A 16,702-nucleotide genomic window follows, 5' to 3' on the forward strand; every position below is an offset into this window, starting at 1 on the left:
AGTATGAGAACCGATGTCGTAGTATAAATATTGCATTTGTGATGGTGAAAAAACCGAGTCGGTATTATAATACCTGGTATTGCGATATCACGTCTGTTCACGCAGCTGTCAGCAGATACTGGGAGTCAATAATTTCCTATTACGAGACATATTAATCACGTTAATATTCTTTTTTTCCGTTGCTAGGCTTTCGTTTCTTCGATAAACGTAAAATTTTAGCGTTAAAAAATAATTGCTCAGAAACGGAGAGAAAAGGAATTAAAATGGAATTATGAAAACTATGAAATTAAAGTATTCGTAGTTCATTTGAAACCAGAGAATTGACGTTTGATCATTTTTCACGTTACTCTGCATACAAAGAAAACAACACATCGGATTTTAAATCTATCGAGTAATTTGCGACGGGCGATTCTTAAAATTCCACACCATTCTATTTAAAATTCTACTACAAAAGTGAAATTTGTTTCTTCGTTGTAAAATAAAATTCGATATCTGTTCCAAGTAAGCTAAGTACTCGCACTGTGTTCAGAAAAATTATATTCATGGAAAAATAAAAGCATAACAGAAATTCTGCTTAGTTGGATAAATAAGCGAAACATTTAGAATAATTGGTATAAAATTACCAACTTGAAATTTTCAGCTTGAAAATCGAAAGGCTTAAATAATAAAATTACGAATGTATTTCCTTATTCTTTCTTACACTTACGATACAAATTAGAAGTCACGTTATAAGATACATTTAAGTTCAAACGAGTCATTTTCTGCGTGCACAGAACTGCTCTATCGTCTTTAAAAAATATCCCAACAACCATTCAGCGACGGCATTTCGTAAATTTGGCATGTTTTTAAATCGACTCCGTCGTCCTAAATCATGAAAAATCGGGTGTCTACGTCTCATGGCGAAGGAAGATCGAACGCTGGTGGGAATCGCGTTGCGTGCGAGGCTTTTATGCCGTTTTCTCAATTCGATCGGGGGGATCGGATCGGCTTCGACATTGCGCAACCCGGGTAGGATCCCCGGGGGGCAAAAAACCACGCCCCAGATTTTGGCGGGGTCTTCGGCCAGCCTGAGAGGTCACGTGGCCTCTGATCCACTTTTTCGTGCGTTCATGTAACTCACGGCTGAGAGAACTCAGAGAGAGACTCATTAGCCTGCAGAAATTGCGCAACGTAAGAGCAACTCGTTTATGAACCCGCCCGTTTCCCACCTGACGGATGATTCCATCCTCGTTTCTCGACGCTTTTCTCCCTCTTATTATTTCTCGGATTGCATGTGCAGGGTTTCCGTTTTGCGCGGTGCATTTGCGTGCAGTTCAAAACCGTCTCAATTTTTCTTTTTTGCAATTTCGATTCGCTTTGTGTGAATTACTTTTGCGATGCGTGTACCCCAGTTTTTCTTATCCCAAGCTGAAATTCTTTCGTACGAACGTCGCCGCGCCTCGGTGTGCTGAATTAATGCGAAAATGAAATTACCTCACCCCAAATTATACTCGACAGCCTGATTATTGTCGTCGAATTCGAAAAGTAATACCATTAATTATTCACAACAGCTGCGACACTCCGCCTTTCAATTTGCACCGAGTAACCGCATGCCGAAATAAATAAGCGAGCTACGATAAATTCAAAAGACACTTGGAATGTACAGAAGAAAGATAATAAATACAACGAATCGATTTTCCTTCTCTACGTTTTCATCTCTTTAAAAATTTTTTGAGTTATTACCGCGCTAAAATCTGTCAGTAAATACGTCTTAAAATAACAAACAATTAGATTTAAAAGTCTGTAGGTATTATACGAACTTGCTGAGATATTAAGATCAGGATTATTTGCTGTCCGTTCGTTTGTAAAAAAGAAAGTAACTAGGATTTGCCACAACGTGACACGAATTAGTCTCGAACCAATGACTCCGGCTTTCCATGCTTACAGCTAGTAAGAATTTCATGATAAACTGGGGTGAAAATCAAAGAACACGAATTTAAAACTCGTTTACTAATTTATGAAACGTGTTTGTAATATTTGCATCATTTCAGTTTCTTTTCTTCCTTTCCTCCGTCTTCCTTTGTCTTTTATTTATTTATTTATTTTTTTTACTTTTCTTTTTTCACCTGCAACTGATAAAGGATAAGAAACTGGAGTAGCAACTCCTCGTGAGAGTCGGCCAAGCGACACCCGGCTGCAAGTGGTCAAGCAAGTCCGGCTTGCATTATTCATGCTGACCTTCTCAGGGATTGCATAAATGTACAAATGCACGTCTCGCATTGTTCGAGGAAGAAATTTTGAAATAAACCACTTACGAATGCGAGATTATACCTGCAGGAGTTGTTTACGAGGCTATAAAATTTCATGTAAGTATCCAGGTATCATTATTATCAAACGATCCGAAATCTAGTTTCTAACCGGAGAAAACTTCCTCGGTGCGACTCGAATATTTCGTTCAAGTTTTCGCTGTAGCTTTATTTTTCACATCCGTGAAAATTCGGCACTATTCGTTAGAACTTGTTGCCAGGGGTAGAATAAAATGAAATGCGGTTCGTTTTCTTCTTATTTTCGGATCGATTCTTCTAGATTTACGCCTGTGATTACGGTGTGAGGCTTTCTATCTGATATTGCGTTTCGTTATTATGCTCATACAACTTATAGGTGCAAAATTTCGGCCGGGTATCGCCGGCGGCCAACCGGGCCTAGAGACTTCAAGTGAGAGGAGAAACAAAAATTCACCGAATGCTGGGATAGATATATAAGCAAGAGGGAACATGACACACAGCATCAGTTTACCGACAAACACGATCTAAGCACAACTCCAGAAATGGCTTTCAAGGTGAGACAGGACTTTGGAATAACTCTTCCACTTCCGAAATTTACACAATTCAAAAAAAAAAGAAAAATTCCTACAATTTTTATGTTGTCCAGGCTAAACATTACGGCGTAAAATCAAAGTTCATCCTACTCATGAAAACTGATTTGGTTCAAAGAAAAACTCTAGTTTTTTAGAAGAGGTGAAATTATGTTTTCTTATAAAATTAAAATCTTCTTTTAACGAAGTGTGTGTTCAAGAAATTTCAACTTAGCGGGGGGATTCGATTATTTATACAGACTTGAACCGTATTTTATAATGAATTTCAACAATGAAAAACTAATGTTTGTACTGAATTTCGTGAGGTTGGTGCTGCCAAATTTAGTATCTCCTCGTTAATTTGATTACGAGATGGTCGAAGATTGAGAGTTTATCAATTCTATAGATTCGCAAGCTGCGACAAGTTTCCCGAAATTTGAAGATAAAATTAAATATCGTAGTTGTAATTAAGAGTTTATATATCAATATTGTATTTATTCATAAAAACTGTCTTATTCTTGCAAATTTACTGAAACAGATTTTTTTTTCGTGTTACTGAAATTATCATTGCTGTTATTTAATCGATATCAGGCAGTTTCGAAATATTGAATACCTACTGATACCGATTCGATGAAATAAAGTGTCACCGTGGGATTGCAAAGAACAATCCTCTCGACAAAAGAAGCTATGGTGTGATAAAATTAAACAAATCTGTTAGAATTTTTTAGCCACTTACGAAGCGATCTGAAATGAAAAATCGATTTCGTTGACCGAGGCTTGATTTATAATCCTAGTATACATTTTCTTTGCAATTTTAAGGAAATCGTGGTAGCTCACAAGCAACTATATAATCAATTTTATAAATTCTCAATGCGCGACTTGGATATATTTTACGCCATTCATGGCGACCTTTATAAAATTCTGTGTACACGTTGAATTTCTAACGAATGAATGATCCGTTTTCTGCTAAAATTTAACGCGCATGCGCTACAATTCGAGAGCCGTTGTTTGCCAGGATGACCAACCGTCATAAGTTTAGACAACAGTTCGCTGCGATTTACTTAACCTCAAACATGTTCAACAGCTGTCGATGTCGAACGCAACTACCAGCGACAACTATCGACATTTTCGAGGTTACGTTCATGACGGTTGGTCGCCCTGTCAAACAACTGTTCTCGAATTAAAGCGCATGCGCATTAAATTTCAGCAAGCGACGGGCCATTTAGTGGTTAGAAGTTCACCCTGTATATCAATACACGATTTTCAAACTCTTCAATTACTCGATTTGCGACTAAACTCCGGCATTGAACAAGCCTGGAATAAAAACCCATCTTTGACACTCGGTACACTTTGTTACTTGAAAATGAGTATTTACGTAGATAAAATCACATCCGCGGTACCATTTGTCGCCACAGCGATAACGAATATTGCCACAACCGGATCAAACAATGGCCACAACTAAGGTGACCAAAACCGGTCTATCCACTCTGTCACGTGAGCTGAGAAGTAACCGACTCTCGACTTATAGAGTCCAACGAAGTGACCTCATCAACGAAATTAAATGATTCCCACACTTCTTGAAACAAAAACCTAATCTTTGTTTCAGCTCATCGCCTTCGCCGCCCTCGTGGCCGTCGCTAGCGCCGGAGTCATCGCTCCCGCTCCCGTGGCCTACCACGCCGCCCCCGCCTACGGCTACGCCGCCCCAATCGCCAAGGCCGTTGACGCCGACTACGACCCCAACCCCCAGTACAGCTACTCCTACGACGTCCACGACACCTTGACCGGAGACGCCAAGAGCCAGCAGGAAACCCGCAACGGAGACTCCGTCGAGGGCAGTTACTCCCTGATCGAGGCCGACGGAACCCGTCGCATCGTCCACTACACAGCCGACCCCCACAACGGATTCAACGCCGTCGTCGAGAAGGAACCTGCCGGCCACGGACACGTCGTCCCGAAATACGCACCAGCCCCCGTCAAGATCGCCGCCCCCGCCGCCCACGTCAGCTACGCTGCCCCCGCTCACGGATACTACCACTGATATGTTTAGTTTAGGAAACCTGAATAGTGCTTTTATTTTATAATTTCCTGTAAATAAACCTTATTTACCAATTAACGGTACGGTTTCGTAAAAGGTTATTTTGTCCTCTCCCTGAAACTGTGTACTCGTATTTGAAATCGACGATTCGCACAGGTCTGCGACAAAAAAGTGCACAGATTTTTTTTATACTGTTTATTATAGGTTTTTACTTACTATGAAACCGGGAAATGTAATCAGAAAATTACACCGCGGCAGGTTTTGATCTCCTGTTTCGTAGTTTCATTTAGAGTGAAACTCCCGTTCAACCCGAAAACCGGAATCCGATTCTTGATTCTGAAAATCTTGTGCAAAAGTGATTTTTTACTTCTATTTTATATGTATTAGAGTGAGACTTAGGAATAAATGGAAACAGACAAACAGAAATTGGAAAGCGGAAGCATGAAAAGATTCCATAGACGAAAAGGATGAACACGGAATTTTGAGAACATTTCACGAAGAAATTGTTTATTCAATATTATAAGAAATATCATTTAGTTCATTGTAACGAAATGGTGGTTTTTTCATTATTGCTACGCTTTTTTTTTATGCGAACACCCTGTATTTTGCAAGAATACTCTACGTGATCCAGGGAAATGGAAGTCATTTTTGAATTCAGCACACTCGAAAACTAATATTGACCAAAAACATCACATGTAGCTGAAATATAATAAAATATTTTTTTGCAGACCTGTGTTATTATCATTGTAAGTGGCATTGGTGTCGGAATAGGTACAAAAAAAATCTCTTCACGTCGTTGTAACGACGAATGATAACGTGACAATTTTATCGAGGCAAATTGTCAATTCTTCAGAATTTGGCGAATGATTGAACATAAGTAGGCTTTAGAGTCTGATTGGAAATTTATCAAATCGTTATATTCGTAAGCTACGAAAATTTCATTAAAAATATAATACAGAAAAACAAAATACTGGGATCATACATAAAGGCTTAGATACCAATACTTCATTTTTCACTGCTTCAAAATGATTAAAAATTTAGTAGATTCACACTTTACGATCACTCATTTTACCCAGAATTTTCTAACAATTATCAAAGCTGTGTTCTAAAAATTTAATTCGACAACGTGGCATCGATATTACAGATTATGATCAAGGAATAACAATGTCAATACGAATATTAAAAACAAAATCTGTCTTAATAAATTTGTAGAAAATCGTCTCTTGAATAAAATGAGCCATTGCAGAGTGAGATCTAACGAATTTACCCTATTCTCAAAAAAACAATTTCGAAGCGATTTAAAATAATTTAAAACAAAAGCATCTAAAGCTTTTATTCATGATTCCGATATTTACTATTTTTGTATACTCAAAGAGATTTTCGTAGCTTAGGAGTACAATATTTTAATAAATCCTCAATGTATGACCACCACGCAACAAAATTAATAAAAAAGTATCAATTTTGACCAACCAACCTCCCAATTAATGACCCATGATACGTGACTGCGTTGCTCGCCGTGAACTGGTTCACAATTATCCTACAGACCGAGTTCTGTCAGGCTTACGTTATACCCATACATACCTACCGGTTCAATTAACTGCCCGTGTTCGCCCAAATTTAACGATCTCCTCGCAGAAAATTGGCACACTGCACCACATGCAACTTGTCGTACATACCGAGAGCCGACGCCCAATCGGCCAAGGCCCGTATTTACCTTTTGCTTTTCCCAGACGTCGATATATCTTCTCGAGAAGAAAAAGATACCTGTACTTAAATGCCCGTTATGCGAGATGTTGCATCCTCGGAAACCCTTCTTTTTTCTTTTTCATCGGTCGAATCGAGAGGCCAAGTCCTTCGTTTTGTTTTCGTTGCCACGCATCCTTAATTTCCACACTACAAAAAAGTATCAAGATTTATGACTTGATATTCAAGCTGCTAAAAAACTTTCAAACGAATTCGACAGATTTACACACGATAGTGGATACAGCCAAATTTTTAAAGAATTAAATAAGATTTAAACAAATAAACCTGGAGGACAAAAATTTTTCATTAAATAATCGATCATTTTTACATAGCATGTATTCGATCAGTTTCTTTGAGAATATTTAAGCTGTATTATTAGTTTCGATTAAAAAAATCTCTTAATTACCTTGTTCTGCAATGAAACCTGTTGCTGTTTTATCTCTACAGCAACTGATTAAAGACGAAACGAAATATCCAGTTGCTTCCAGGGCTTCATTTTTCTTGCGCAGTGTAAAACTTGACCGCAAACTGGCCTGCGAATAACCTTTACCGATCCATCAAGATATTAAAATGACTCACAGGATGTTGCACTACAGTTTTCGAAATAGGATGTTGCTCACGAATTATCAGACGCGAAGTACACTCAGCTTTCGAATGAACGTGATTCGATTTTCAATTAATCTTTCAGCCCAATTACTCTAGCCTCAGCGGTAAAGATCGACGCAGCTTACTTCGCAGTAATTCATCGTTACGTAAAGTGTAATAAGTCTGACAATGCACGGTGATTTTTCACTCTTAATTCTGCTCCACAAGTCGATCCAATACGCCAGCGATGAGGAGGTACACACACACACACACACACACACACACGCAACAATTTCGGCTTGACGCAAGAATAATAACGGCAGTTATTGTCGTAACATTCGCCTTTTACGCGCCTCTATTATAGTAACATAATATCACGATTTACATAAGCACAATTGAACGGCATGGTCGAGGCTCAGAGACTTCGTTTATCCGTCTTCTTCGGTCAGGTTGGAGAGCATTCGACTAGGTAGGCGGTTCCAGTTTCGTAAATCGTTCTCTCTTCATCTTGGATCGTAAGTATAACGCCCACGCTGATTCGTTGACCAAGTTATTTTGTCACTGAAAAATGCAGCCTACTCGAATTTTTCCGACGCGCAGATCCGCGGTAGAATCGAATTTTCTATTTTTCCCGACTTCGAAACTGGACCATCGATCTTTCGTCACCTTTCAGCAGCACAGCGATACTTCCGTTGCTCACAAATGCTCGTTATCTACTGGCAGATCGGTCCGTGAATTGTTGACAAGTGGAACGAAGGTCGCGTCACCATCGATCCGACTCTATCAACAAACATTACAGACAAAGTGTTCGAAAATTCATACGTTTGGTATGATCGGTGACTTCTCTTTTCACAATATCGTCGACCCTTTTTTTACCACGTCACAAAGACCATGTTCCTTCATCGTCGATTAACAAAAGGCGTGTCACTCGACCTAAAATGTATACGCATACATCGTTTGCCCGAGTGTAATGTTTCCGTTGATCAATAGCTGACTCTTGGTGTGAGAACCTGTCTTGAAGCTTCGCACTCTTCTTTGCGGCGATGATGGTGGTCTGGCAATTACGTAATTGTGGTCAGCGGGACAAGACGGTGTGCGTAAATAACGGGCGACTTGCTGGTACGAAATCACATCCTATCAATTCGATGCGAGTGTTACAGACACTGTAATCTGTGAATTGGAACTGATTCTGTTCGTCGATATTGTTGAATTTAAAAGCGTGGATCATTGGATTGCACTATAAAATTGAAGGTGATCGCCGATCTAAATTACTGGATTTCCCTCGTTTGTTTCTCTTTCTTATGAAGCCTCACTTTTTGCGATCATTTTTTTCTGGCCCTTGCGGATGACGCAGATTTACAAATTCGATTTACGAAGTCATTGTTAACTTTGATTCAAATTTCTAAGGCCTTCCCGTATCATATATTGTTTGAACTTAAACAGTACACGAAACTATGTTATTCACCTTTGAAATGATGTTCAATACCAGTGTGAACAATGATATTCTAGTCTCGAAATACATCGAAATGATGAAGCAGTCGTATAATCGATCATTGAAGTTGGCATTAAGGGGTCATACCTAGTCAGAATTTTTCAAAAATCGGTATTTTTTTTTAATTCCATGTTCGTAATGTACATGTATTCAAGTATATGCACAGAAAATTTCAACTTCGACTCAAAAACATCCAATATAATTTGATTTGATCTAAAATAAATAAGGAAATATCGTAAAAATCGTTAATTCGTTCTTTTTCTAAAAACTTAATCTCACTCACTCAAATAAATACCTTTTTTTCTTCGCGCAGTATCTCTATATGTTTTTCCCTAAATATATGAGTTATGACTATGAGAGTAGAATAATCCAGTTTCCGGTATTTTGTTGTTACATCAATTTTTTTTTTTATACTCAAAATTTCGATTTGTCAAAAATAACTAATTTGCTTTGAAATATTACAGTTGAAGCGTACCCCAAGATTTTTTCAATTTACTTGAATCGACATCTCCGTTTCTACGCAATGATTTTTGATATAGAGTCTCCAGTGACCCCGATGCGAAACCAGTGTTATTACGCAGAAGGTGTACAGCGTAAGGGTTAATTGTTAATAATTGTTGGTAATTCGTAAGATGAAAGTTGACATTATATGCTGTTACCTGTATCAGAATTGCAATGGAGATCGTTTTGCGTGTAGTGATTCTCGACGATGGAATATTGCATAGCTTCATTCGTCTACCGTGACATTTATCCTTCACTTCTAAAGTGACGAGGCGTGTTCGTTGATCGGCGATGCATATTTAAGCATCACATAACTAAGATGATCAAGATCTCGCATCGCTAATCTCTCCAAAATAAATGCGGAGACAATTATTCTCCATTTCCCTCATGCGTTACCAACCAGAATACTTAACAGGTGCAAGTGTAACTCCCTATCGAAATGTCAGCCTCTTATATGAAAGTGACCAAGTCGCAATTTTCTCAACAATGACAAGCGACATCTAGTCACAGATCATTTCAATTGTCGCACATTTTTTACACCTTATGAATAGCGAATTCTTGTATCTATAATATTATAACTTTACGGTTATCGCGAGATGACGATGATACCAATAAAATGAGATGCACTGCTCGCCTCCTCTGCGATTGGCTAGTGTCGTGTGACGTCATTGATAGTAGTCAAAACATTTCAAACGCTCCAAAAACACTTTTAATATTATTATTTATGCCAGCCGCTTTTATCCGTTTTGAAAAATGCGTTCCGAACGTTGAATCCATGGAGAATATTATTTTCCTGCAACTTTGGAGCGATTGTTGATATTCCAGCTAAAGAGAAGGGAAAACCTGTGAAAAAGTGATCCGACAATCGAACCCACCCCTAATTAATAATTGATCAGACTATCCAGCGTTGCCCAACCGTCTGGCGCTGACCCAATCATAAGAGGACTGTAAATATTCGCACATGAAGTACCCATTTCAAGCGAGTATTGCGGGGCCTCTGACATTTCGACGTCGCGAAATGTCGAAAAGTAGAACGCCGCGTACTCGTCCTGGGGACTTGGCGCGGGCGTCGGGGTCTCGTGCACTTGTAATAAATTGACGTCACAGACGTCGTCGGGGACGGAGGCGAGATGAGGGCACCGATCGAAGCCAAACCAAACCAAACCATTGTTGGGCGTGGCTGGATATATCAGGGCGATCCTGGTCCCCTTTTCGGTATATAAGCGAGGAGGAACCGGGCTGACAGCATCATTCGGTCATCGACGATCACAGAATTAATCCACACCATGGTCTTCAAGGTTCGTGCAGTCCCGATTCAATCTTTTCAACTCCTCCTTTACTCTCTCTGCTTTCAAAAGGTGTCTTCATCCTTGGTTCCGTCAATTTTAAACCCCTGGAATAACGCCCAACCAGTACTTGAATTACGCAACTAATTGGAACGATTGTGGGAGTGGAACCAAGGTGGCCGTACTAGCGAGCTCCTTGTCCCATATTTCACAGTGTTTAACATTGTTCTTCCAGCATTTAGATACTATTCCAAAATTGTATAACGATTGAAATCCACTTATCTTACCTTGTAAAATGAGTCGGTTTGCTTCACCAGCTGGTTTCCGCACTTGCCCTCGTGGCCGTCGTCTCTGCTGGCGTAATCCCATCGGCTCCGATTGCCTATCACGCGCCTGTTGCCCCCGTCTACGCTCACGCCGCTCCCTTGGCACCAGTAGCCCCAGTTGCCTACGCAGCCCCGATCGCTAAGGCAGTTGTGGCCAAAGCCGTCGACGCCGACTACGACCCGAACCCCCAGTACAACTATTCCTACGACGTTCAGGACGCGATCACTGGTGACAACAAGCAGCAACAGGAGAGCCGCAACGGAGACGCCGTTCAGGGCAGCTATTCCTTCATAGAAGCCGACGGAACCCGTCGCATCGTCGAATACACCGCCGACCCCGTTAACGGCTTCAACGCCGTCGTCCACAAGGAACCCGCCAACGTCGCCGTCAAGGCCGTTGCTCACGTAGCTCCCGTCGCTCCCGTCGCTCACGTCGCCCCGGCTGCTCTCTACCACCACTGATTACCAACTTGAACCCTGAAATAACACAACACGTTTTGATACATTTATATTTATGTGTTCGGTGTAAATAAAGAACTGCTCTTTTTATCAAAATCCATACTGTAACGATCGTCTTTGAGTAATTTGATCCTGGAACTGTCGAAAGGTACAAATCAGTTTCTTTCAATGCTTGAATCCCCTTCACTTACGGTTCAGATTCATCTATGATAAGAATTTCTGTCTTGGCAACTGCTGAGAATATGTAATATCAGAGTGATCTTTGAAGTACGGTTTCACAATCGATCAGATTCTAAATGATTTTGATCTTTAGCAAGTTAGCTACAACCAATTTCGCATTAAGACAAAATTGATTGTCCTTCGAAGAAATGATCCGCGTAACTAGGTGAGAACCAGGAGTAATGGAGCATGCAATCACTGTCAACGTTCTCCCTTGAACTCGATGACGGACAGTGTCTCGCCCATTTCCCCGCAGTCACAGAAACCGCGACTCTGATCGCTTTAAATGCTCGCTCGACTGTGTCTAATTGCAAGTGTAACTATTCCCGGCTTAATGCACTTGTAGATCGGCAACCGCAAGATCTGTCAGGCCATTTGCTTGGTCTCGAGGCCGTTCGGTGAACCGGAGTTATACACGCCGCCGGTAACCGAACGATAAAGAAGACGCTGTTCTGATGTGGTTATATGATTTATTGCTACGAATGCATAAGCGCTGCAGACACTCAGATTATAATAACTAGCTATTGCAATGATGTCAATAGTTTCGCGGTGAAGAGTAATATAAAAAGCTTATATATGTACAAAAAACATGGTGACTAACATAAGTATACTCAAAGAGGAAACAGAACCATGAGGTATTCAATATAATCCATGTGCAAGAGGGTATAGCTACCGAAAATGGTACCAAAGGATCTAAGCTGCATGTACATTTTCATTACTGGTTCCTTAACGTTCTCGATTCCAAAAATAAGCAGCGCAACTGATCAGGGAACTAGCGGTATCATTTCAAATGGCCAGTTAATTCGTTGTCGTGATCGATCGAGGGTCATTGCTCGGTCTTAATGATGGATCAAGCCCAGGGTACGATGTGCATAAGCAGAACCCGGGTAGGCAAACAGAAGGCGATGAGGAGCGACTGTCAAAGGTCTCGCCAGGGTGACTGGAGCGGTGACTGCGACCTTGACTATGGCAGGTTTCTTGCGAACTACGGCATTGAACCCGTTTACGGGGTCAGCAGTGTAGTCGACGACTCGAAGCGATCCGTCGGGTTCCACGAGAGAGTAGCTGCCACGAACTACGTCACCGTCTCTGATCTCGTGCTGCATTTTCGAGTCACCTGTCAGGGCGTTATGGACGTTGTAAGCGTAGTTGTACTGCGGGTTTGGGTCATGCGAGTCCACTGGCTTCGCCACGGTGAGCACAGCTCCAGCTGGAATTGGGTGATGAAGGAACGCTCCATGGGCGGCGGCGATCATCCCGATGAACAAGAAACACTGGAAAAATGATTGGTCAGAACTTGAAAGCTTGTGAAAGTCAAGTGATGGTTGGAAAATGTTAAGTCTGGAAAATACATCGATGGAAACTTTCTCCGACCGGACCAACCTTGATGCTGAGGTTCCAGATTTCACAGAACCAATTAGGCCCTTCTTTTTTCAATAACAGAAGATTGAAAACGCGAAATTGAGTCATGCGAATTCGACATTTAAGCAGAGTTTAAAATTCTTTAAGTTTTGATCAGATTTTATACTTGGGGGTTTCGATGTTGATTTCTTTGATTCTAAGCTCGAAAACCTTTGGTCAACTCAAATATGTAGCAAATGATGATACTGTCTTAGTGTAAAGTAGTTTTTCAAGGTTGCTGGAATCGATGTTTTCGAACCTACCGCAGAAATGGCAAGATTAAAAATAGTGGACTCACTTTGATGTTTGAAAATTGAAAGTTGATTGTTAATTTTTTGTTTGTAATCTCATTGATTGATCTGCGGTTTGAAGTTTACAACTTTGATGTCAAATTTTGAAATAGTAAACTCAGAAACATCCGAAAAGAATTGATCTTTTTATATATAAGTGATTTCTCCGAACCTTCGAGTCCTGAAATGGTTAAACAAACAACATTGAACGCGACAGGAACCGTATTCAAGCCTGACTACAAATCTTGACTTCAAGATTTTGATATCGAGAAAATTATGGCTGATCTTTCACATCTTACCTCAACTGCCATAGCTCTCAACTCGATATGAAATGTGACGATGAAGTAACGATGAAGTCAGAAGACTTAGTACACATCATCGAGAGCTGTATCTCGACTTATATAGTATGGAAAGACTCCTAGGGCCCTGCACCACTCCCGTCTATTCCGCCGCCGGCTGTATTCAGATGCATTTTTGTCACTTGACCACTATCAGCCATTGCATTTGCACATGCCTCTCGATAAATCATGAATTCGCACAGTCATATCGAAAGCGAGCAAGGAACGTCATATCTTCCGGGTCGCCCCGGGCACTCCAAATCCACTCCAGCATGCAGTGTTTTGAAAGTCGTCTAACGTCGTGTTATTTTATAGATCAGCTACAATTAGCGTAACATTGAAAATTGATGATAGGTACTGACATGGAAGCATGGATGAGTGTGAACGGACTTAGTGTCTCCAGAAAAACATACTCCCCGGTTCAATCATCAGCTATGCATCAGATGATCTCCATCGATTCCGATTTGGAACTAGGCTGTAAATGAGGCAACAAGTTAGCCGGAAGGTTAAGGCATTGATGAATATTACTGTACGTACAACAGTGTCTTTCAACAAAGATGTGTCGAGTAGTAAATGACGGTCAAGTTCTTTGGATTGTCAGAGACTATAACTTTGGTGAATTTCTCAGAGCAGATCGACAGTCAGCCATCTATATTCGCCCTAGGATTTCAATACAGAAATAATACGATCAATATAATATACAAATAAGTATATAGACACGTGTTTGTATTGAACAATGGCGTCACACCATGAGACTAATGAGGTCATGCATCTGGAGTTTGGCTTTAAACACGGAGTAGTAGGAGACCACACTCCAGCAACGCTCGGCTCAAGAGTTGCACTAGTTTTTGGGACAACGTAAGAGGAATTATCAAGGTGCGATTTCAGCGCCTCTCGCGGTGTAATTCCGTATAGCGCTCTCCCCCCTACCCCCTACAAACTTACGAATCGCCATTTGCCACTTTTTCCTCGGATTGAATGTCGGTTGAAGTTGGAAAAGCAATTACTCGATATTCACTCGTTTTTACTTACTTCGGATGCGTATTTTACGAATTTACAGAGTATGTCTATAGCACGGAGATTTATAGGTTACGATGGCCACCCTTCTCTTTTTAAATTTTACAGCTATAATTTCCATTTTTTCCATAAGAGGCGTATATTCCTGCGTATTCAGACAATTCTTCTCGCGTTACCTCAAAACTGATCGCAGAGTGTTGTCTCCTTTTTACTACTCCGTGGTTTTGAAGTAGGCAAATTGATGTGTTCAAAACGTGACATTTGCTGTTGACTCAAAGTTGCAATGACCGCTTTTTTAACATACTCTTTTACCAAGCTGTTCTATCAAATCCAACAAATCATGAGTAAACTCCGACGCTTGTTTGCTTCTCCCGGAGTTATGAAAACCAAACATTTCAATGGTTCTTACCAACGAAGTACAGTATACGAAAGGTAAAAGAAGGCGCAAAACGCGGTTTAAATATACATTAAAAAAACAATATATAATGTTATTTTATTGTCTGTACAGAACTAACAAATAATAATGATAATAATAATGAAACGCGACATTCAGCGATGCTTAATGGTGGTATCCGGCGTATGGGATCGGGGCGTGGGAGTATACGGGGGCATGGGCATATTTGACGGGAGCTGGAGCGTACTTGGCGACGACGGGAGCGTGGACGGGTTTTCCCTCCTTGTGAACGACGGCGTTGAATCCGCTGTGGGGGTCGGCGGTGTACTCGACGACGCGACGGGTTCCGTCAGCCTCGATCAGGGAGTAGCTACCGTGGACGACGTCTCCGTCGCGGGACTCCTGCTGGCTCTTGATGTCGCCGGTGTGGTCGTCGTGCACATCGTAGGAGAAGCTGTACTGGGGATGGGGGTCGTACTCAGCGTCGACTCCCTTAACCACTGCCTTGGCGTACACTGGTGCTGGTGCGTGGGCGTAAACGGGACCAGATGGGTACCCGTGGTGGTGAACCTGGGCACTTACGCCGGCACTGGCGGCGGCCACGATGGCGACGAGAGCGACGAGCTGCAGGAAAATACACAAAACACGTCGCTAGAGTCCGAGGAAAATTGGATCAAATGAGTTATCGAATGAGTCGTTTCAACTCTTTGACAAATTCGTTTCGAACGATATTACTAGTCGCGTGATTTACACTGATTTTCCAGCGATTTGGACGATTGTCAATGACTTTCGGATTGGATAAAATCGCAGGGAAATCATTGGAAATCACTTGGTAGACTGGAAATTTGAGAACACAATATAAGATATCAATGAACAGAATGTTTAAATGGATTGATACAGTTTTTTGTTTGACCGCAAGACTCCCAACGCTCTCATATGTGATTTTACGTGATTCCCAATGAACTGAGTTATCTCAATCAATTTCTGATTGATTCGAAGAGTATTTCAGTCATTCGAGTTCCTTTGATTTAAAATCCCATCTCCAACCATTATATATACAAATTTTGCTGAGTAAGTAAAGCTACTTCAATCACCTGTTGAGTTTACTCGTTTCTTTCAAATTCTAGCTTCCAGTAACAGAGAAATAGTTCCACATTTTCATTCCAATATAGACCCGATGATTTCTACATCGAATTTCTATCAGAACAGCAATTCTAATCAATAATTCTGACCGATTTTCACGGGCCCATATAATTTTGCTATCGTTTTTGAACAAGGGTTGAACGGACCAAGCATGTCTCTGGAATCGAAATCCGATTGATCGAATAAGTTCGGAAACTCTTTGATGTATAGAGTGCAGTTCAATTCTCTCCCTAGCCAAAATCTCCGTAATCTTGAAAGGATCAATTTTATACTCTACAACTTTGACTCTTCCGCAGTGAAACAATGACACAGTTTATTTTAATATCCAATTGAAGCGTCACGAGTGTTGACGAAATGATCCATTTTATCGAGGTGATTCGGGGTGTTCTTCCGTTTCCACTGAAGAGAGCACACGCAGCGAATATTTATCACGAACGTTCACCGGTGTTTAAAATTTTCTTTCTTTCGATTCTTGTGGTCAAAACTCACCTTGAATGCCATGATTGTTAGATGCTGAGAACTGCACGACTGATACTGTTTTCGTCGAAACTACGGGGTTTATATACCGTAGTTGCTCTCACTATTTCGGTGGCCCGGGGCGCAACTATTGCGTTTCTATCCCCGAATAATTCCCCTG

The 16,702-nt window shown here is 40.9% G+C and overlaps 4 protein-coding genes across 4 annotated transcripts; 2 read left to right on the plus strand and 2 right to left on the minus strand.

Annotated features, from left to right (window-relative positions):
* Nucleotides 1-2,729: 2,729 nt before the first annotated feature.
* On the plus strand, nt 2,730-4,949 carry LOC124182920 (larval cuticle protein A2B-like). Its single transcript, XM_046570728.1, has 2 exons — nt 2,730-2,818; nt 4,440-4,949. The coding sequence occupies exons 1-2, from the start codon at nt 2,807-2,809 to the stop codon at nt 4,872-4,874; spliced, it is 447 nt and encodes a 148-aa protein (XP_046426684.1). The 5' UTR covers nt 2,730-2,806; the 3' UTR covers nt 4,875-4,949.
* A 5,384-nt stretch (nt 4,950-10,333) lies between these two features.
* Nucleotides 10,334-11,359, plus strand: LOC124182916 (larval cuticle protein A2B-like). Its single transcript, XM_046570725.1, has 2 exons — nt 10,334-10,490; nt 10,796-11,359. Exons 1-2 carry the CDS (start codon nt 10,479-10,481, stop codon nt 11,264-11,266), a joined length of 483 nt encoding a protein of 160 aa, XP_046426681.1. The 5' UTR covers nt 10,334-10,478; the 3' UTR covers nt 11,267-11,359.
* Nucleotides 11,360-11,931: 572 nt separating this feature from the next.
* On the minus strand, nt 11,932-13,754 carry LOC124182921 (larval cuticle protein A2B-like). The gene is made up of 2 exons (XM_046570730.1): nt 13,473-13,754; nt 11,932-12,756 (listed from the first exon to the last, which is right to left on the minus strand). The coding sequence occupies exons 1-2, from the start codon at nt 13,482-13,484 to the stop codon at nt 12,322-12,324; spliced, it is 447 nt and encodes a 148-aa protein (XP_046426686.1). The 5' UTR covers nt 13,485-13,754; the 3' UTR covers nt 11,932-12,321.
* A 1,237-nt stretch (nt 13,755-14,991) lies between these two features.
* Nucleotides 14,992-16,702, minus strand: LOC124182918 (larval cuticle protein A2B-like). The gene is made up of 2 exons (XM_046570726.1): nt 16,555-16,702; nt 14,992-15,546 (listed from the first exon to the last, which is right to left on the minus strand). Exons 1-2 carry the CDS (start codon nt 16,564-16,566, stop codon nt 15,088-15,090), a joined length of 471 nt encoding a protein of 156 aa, XP_046426682.1. The 5' UTR covers nt 16,567-16,702; the 3' UTR covers nt 14,992-15,087.

The sequence above is a fragment of the Neodiprion fabricii genome, chromosome 5 (genome assembly GCF_021155785.1).
Source record: "Neodiprion fabricii isolate iyNeoFabr1 chromosome 5, iyNeoFabr1.1, whole genome shotgun sequence".
Classification (NCBI taxonomy): Eukaryota; Metazoa; Arthropoda; class Insecta; order Hymenoptera; family Diprionidae; genus Neodiprion; species Neodiprion fabricii.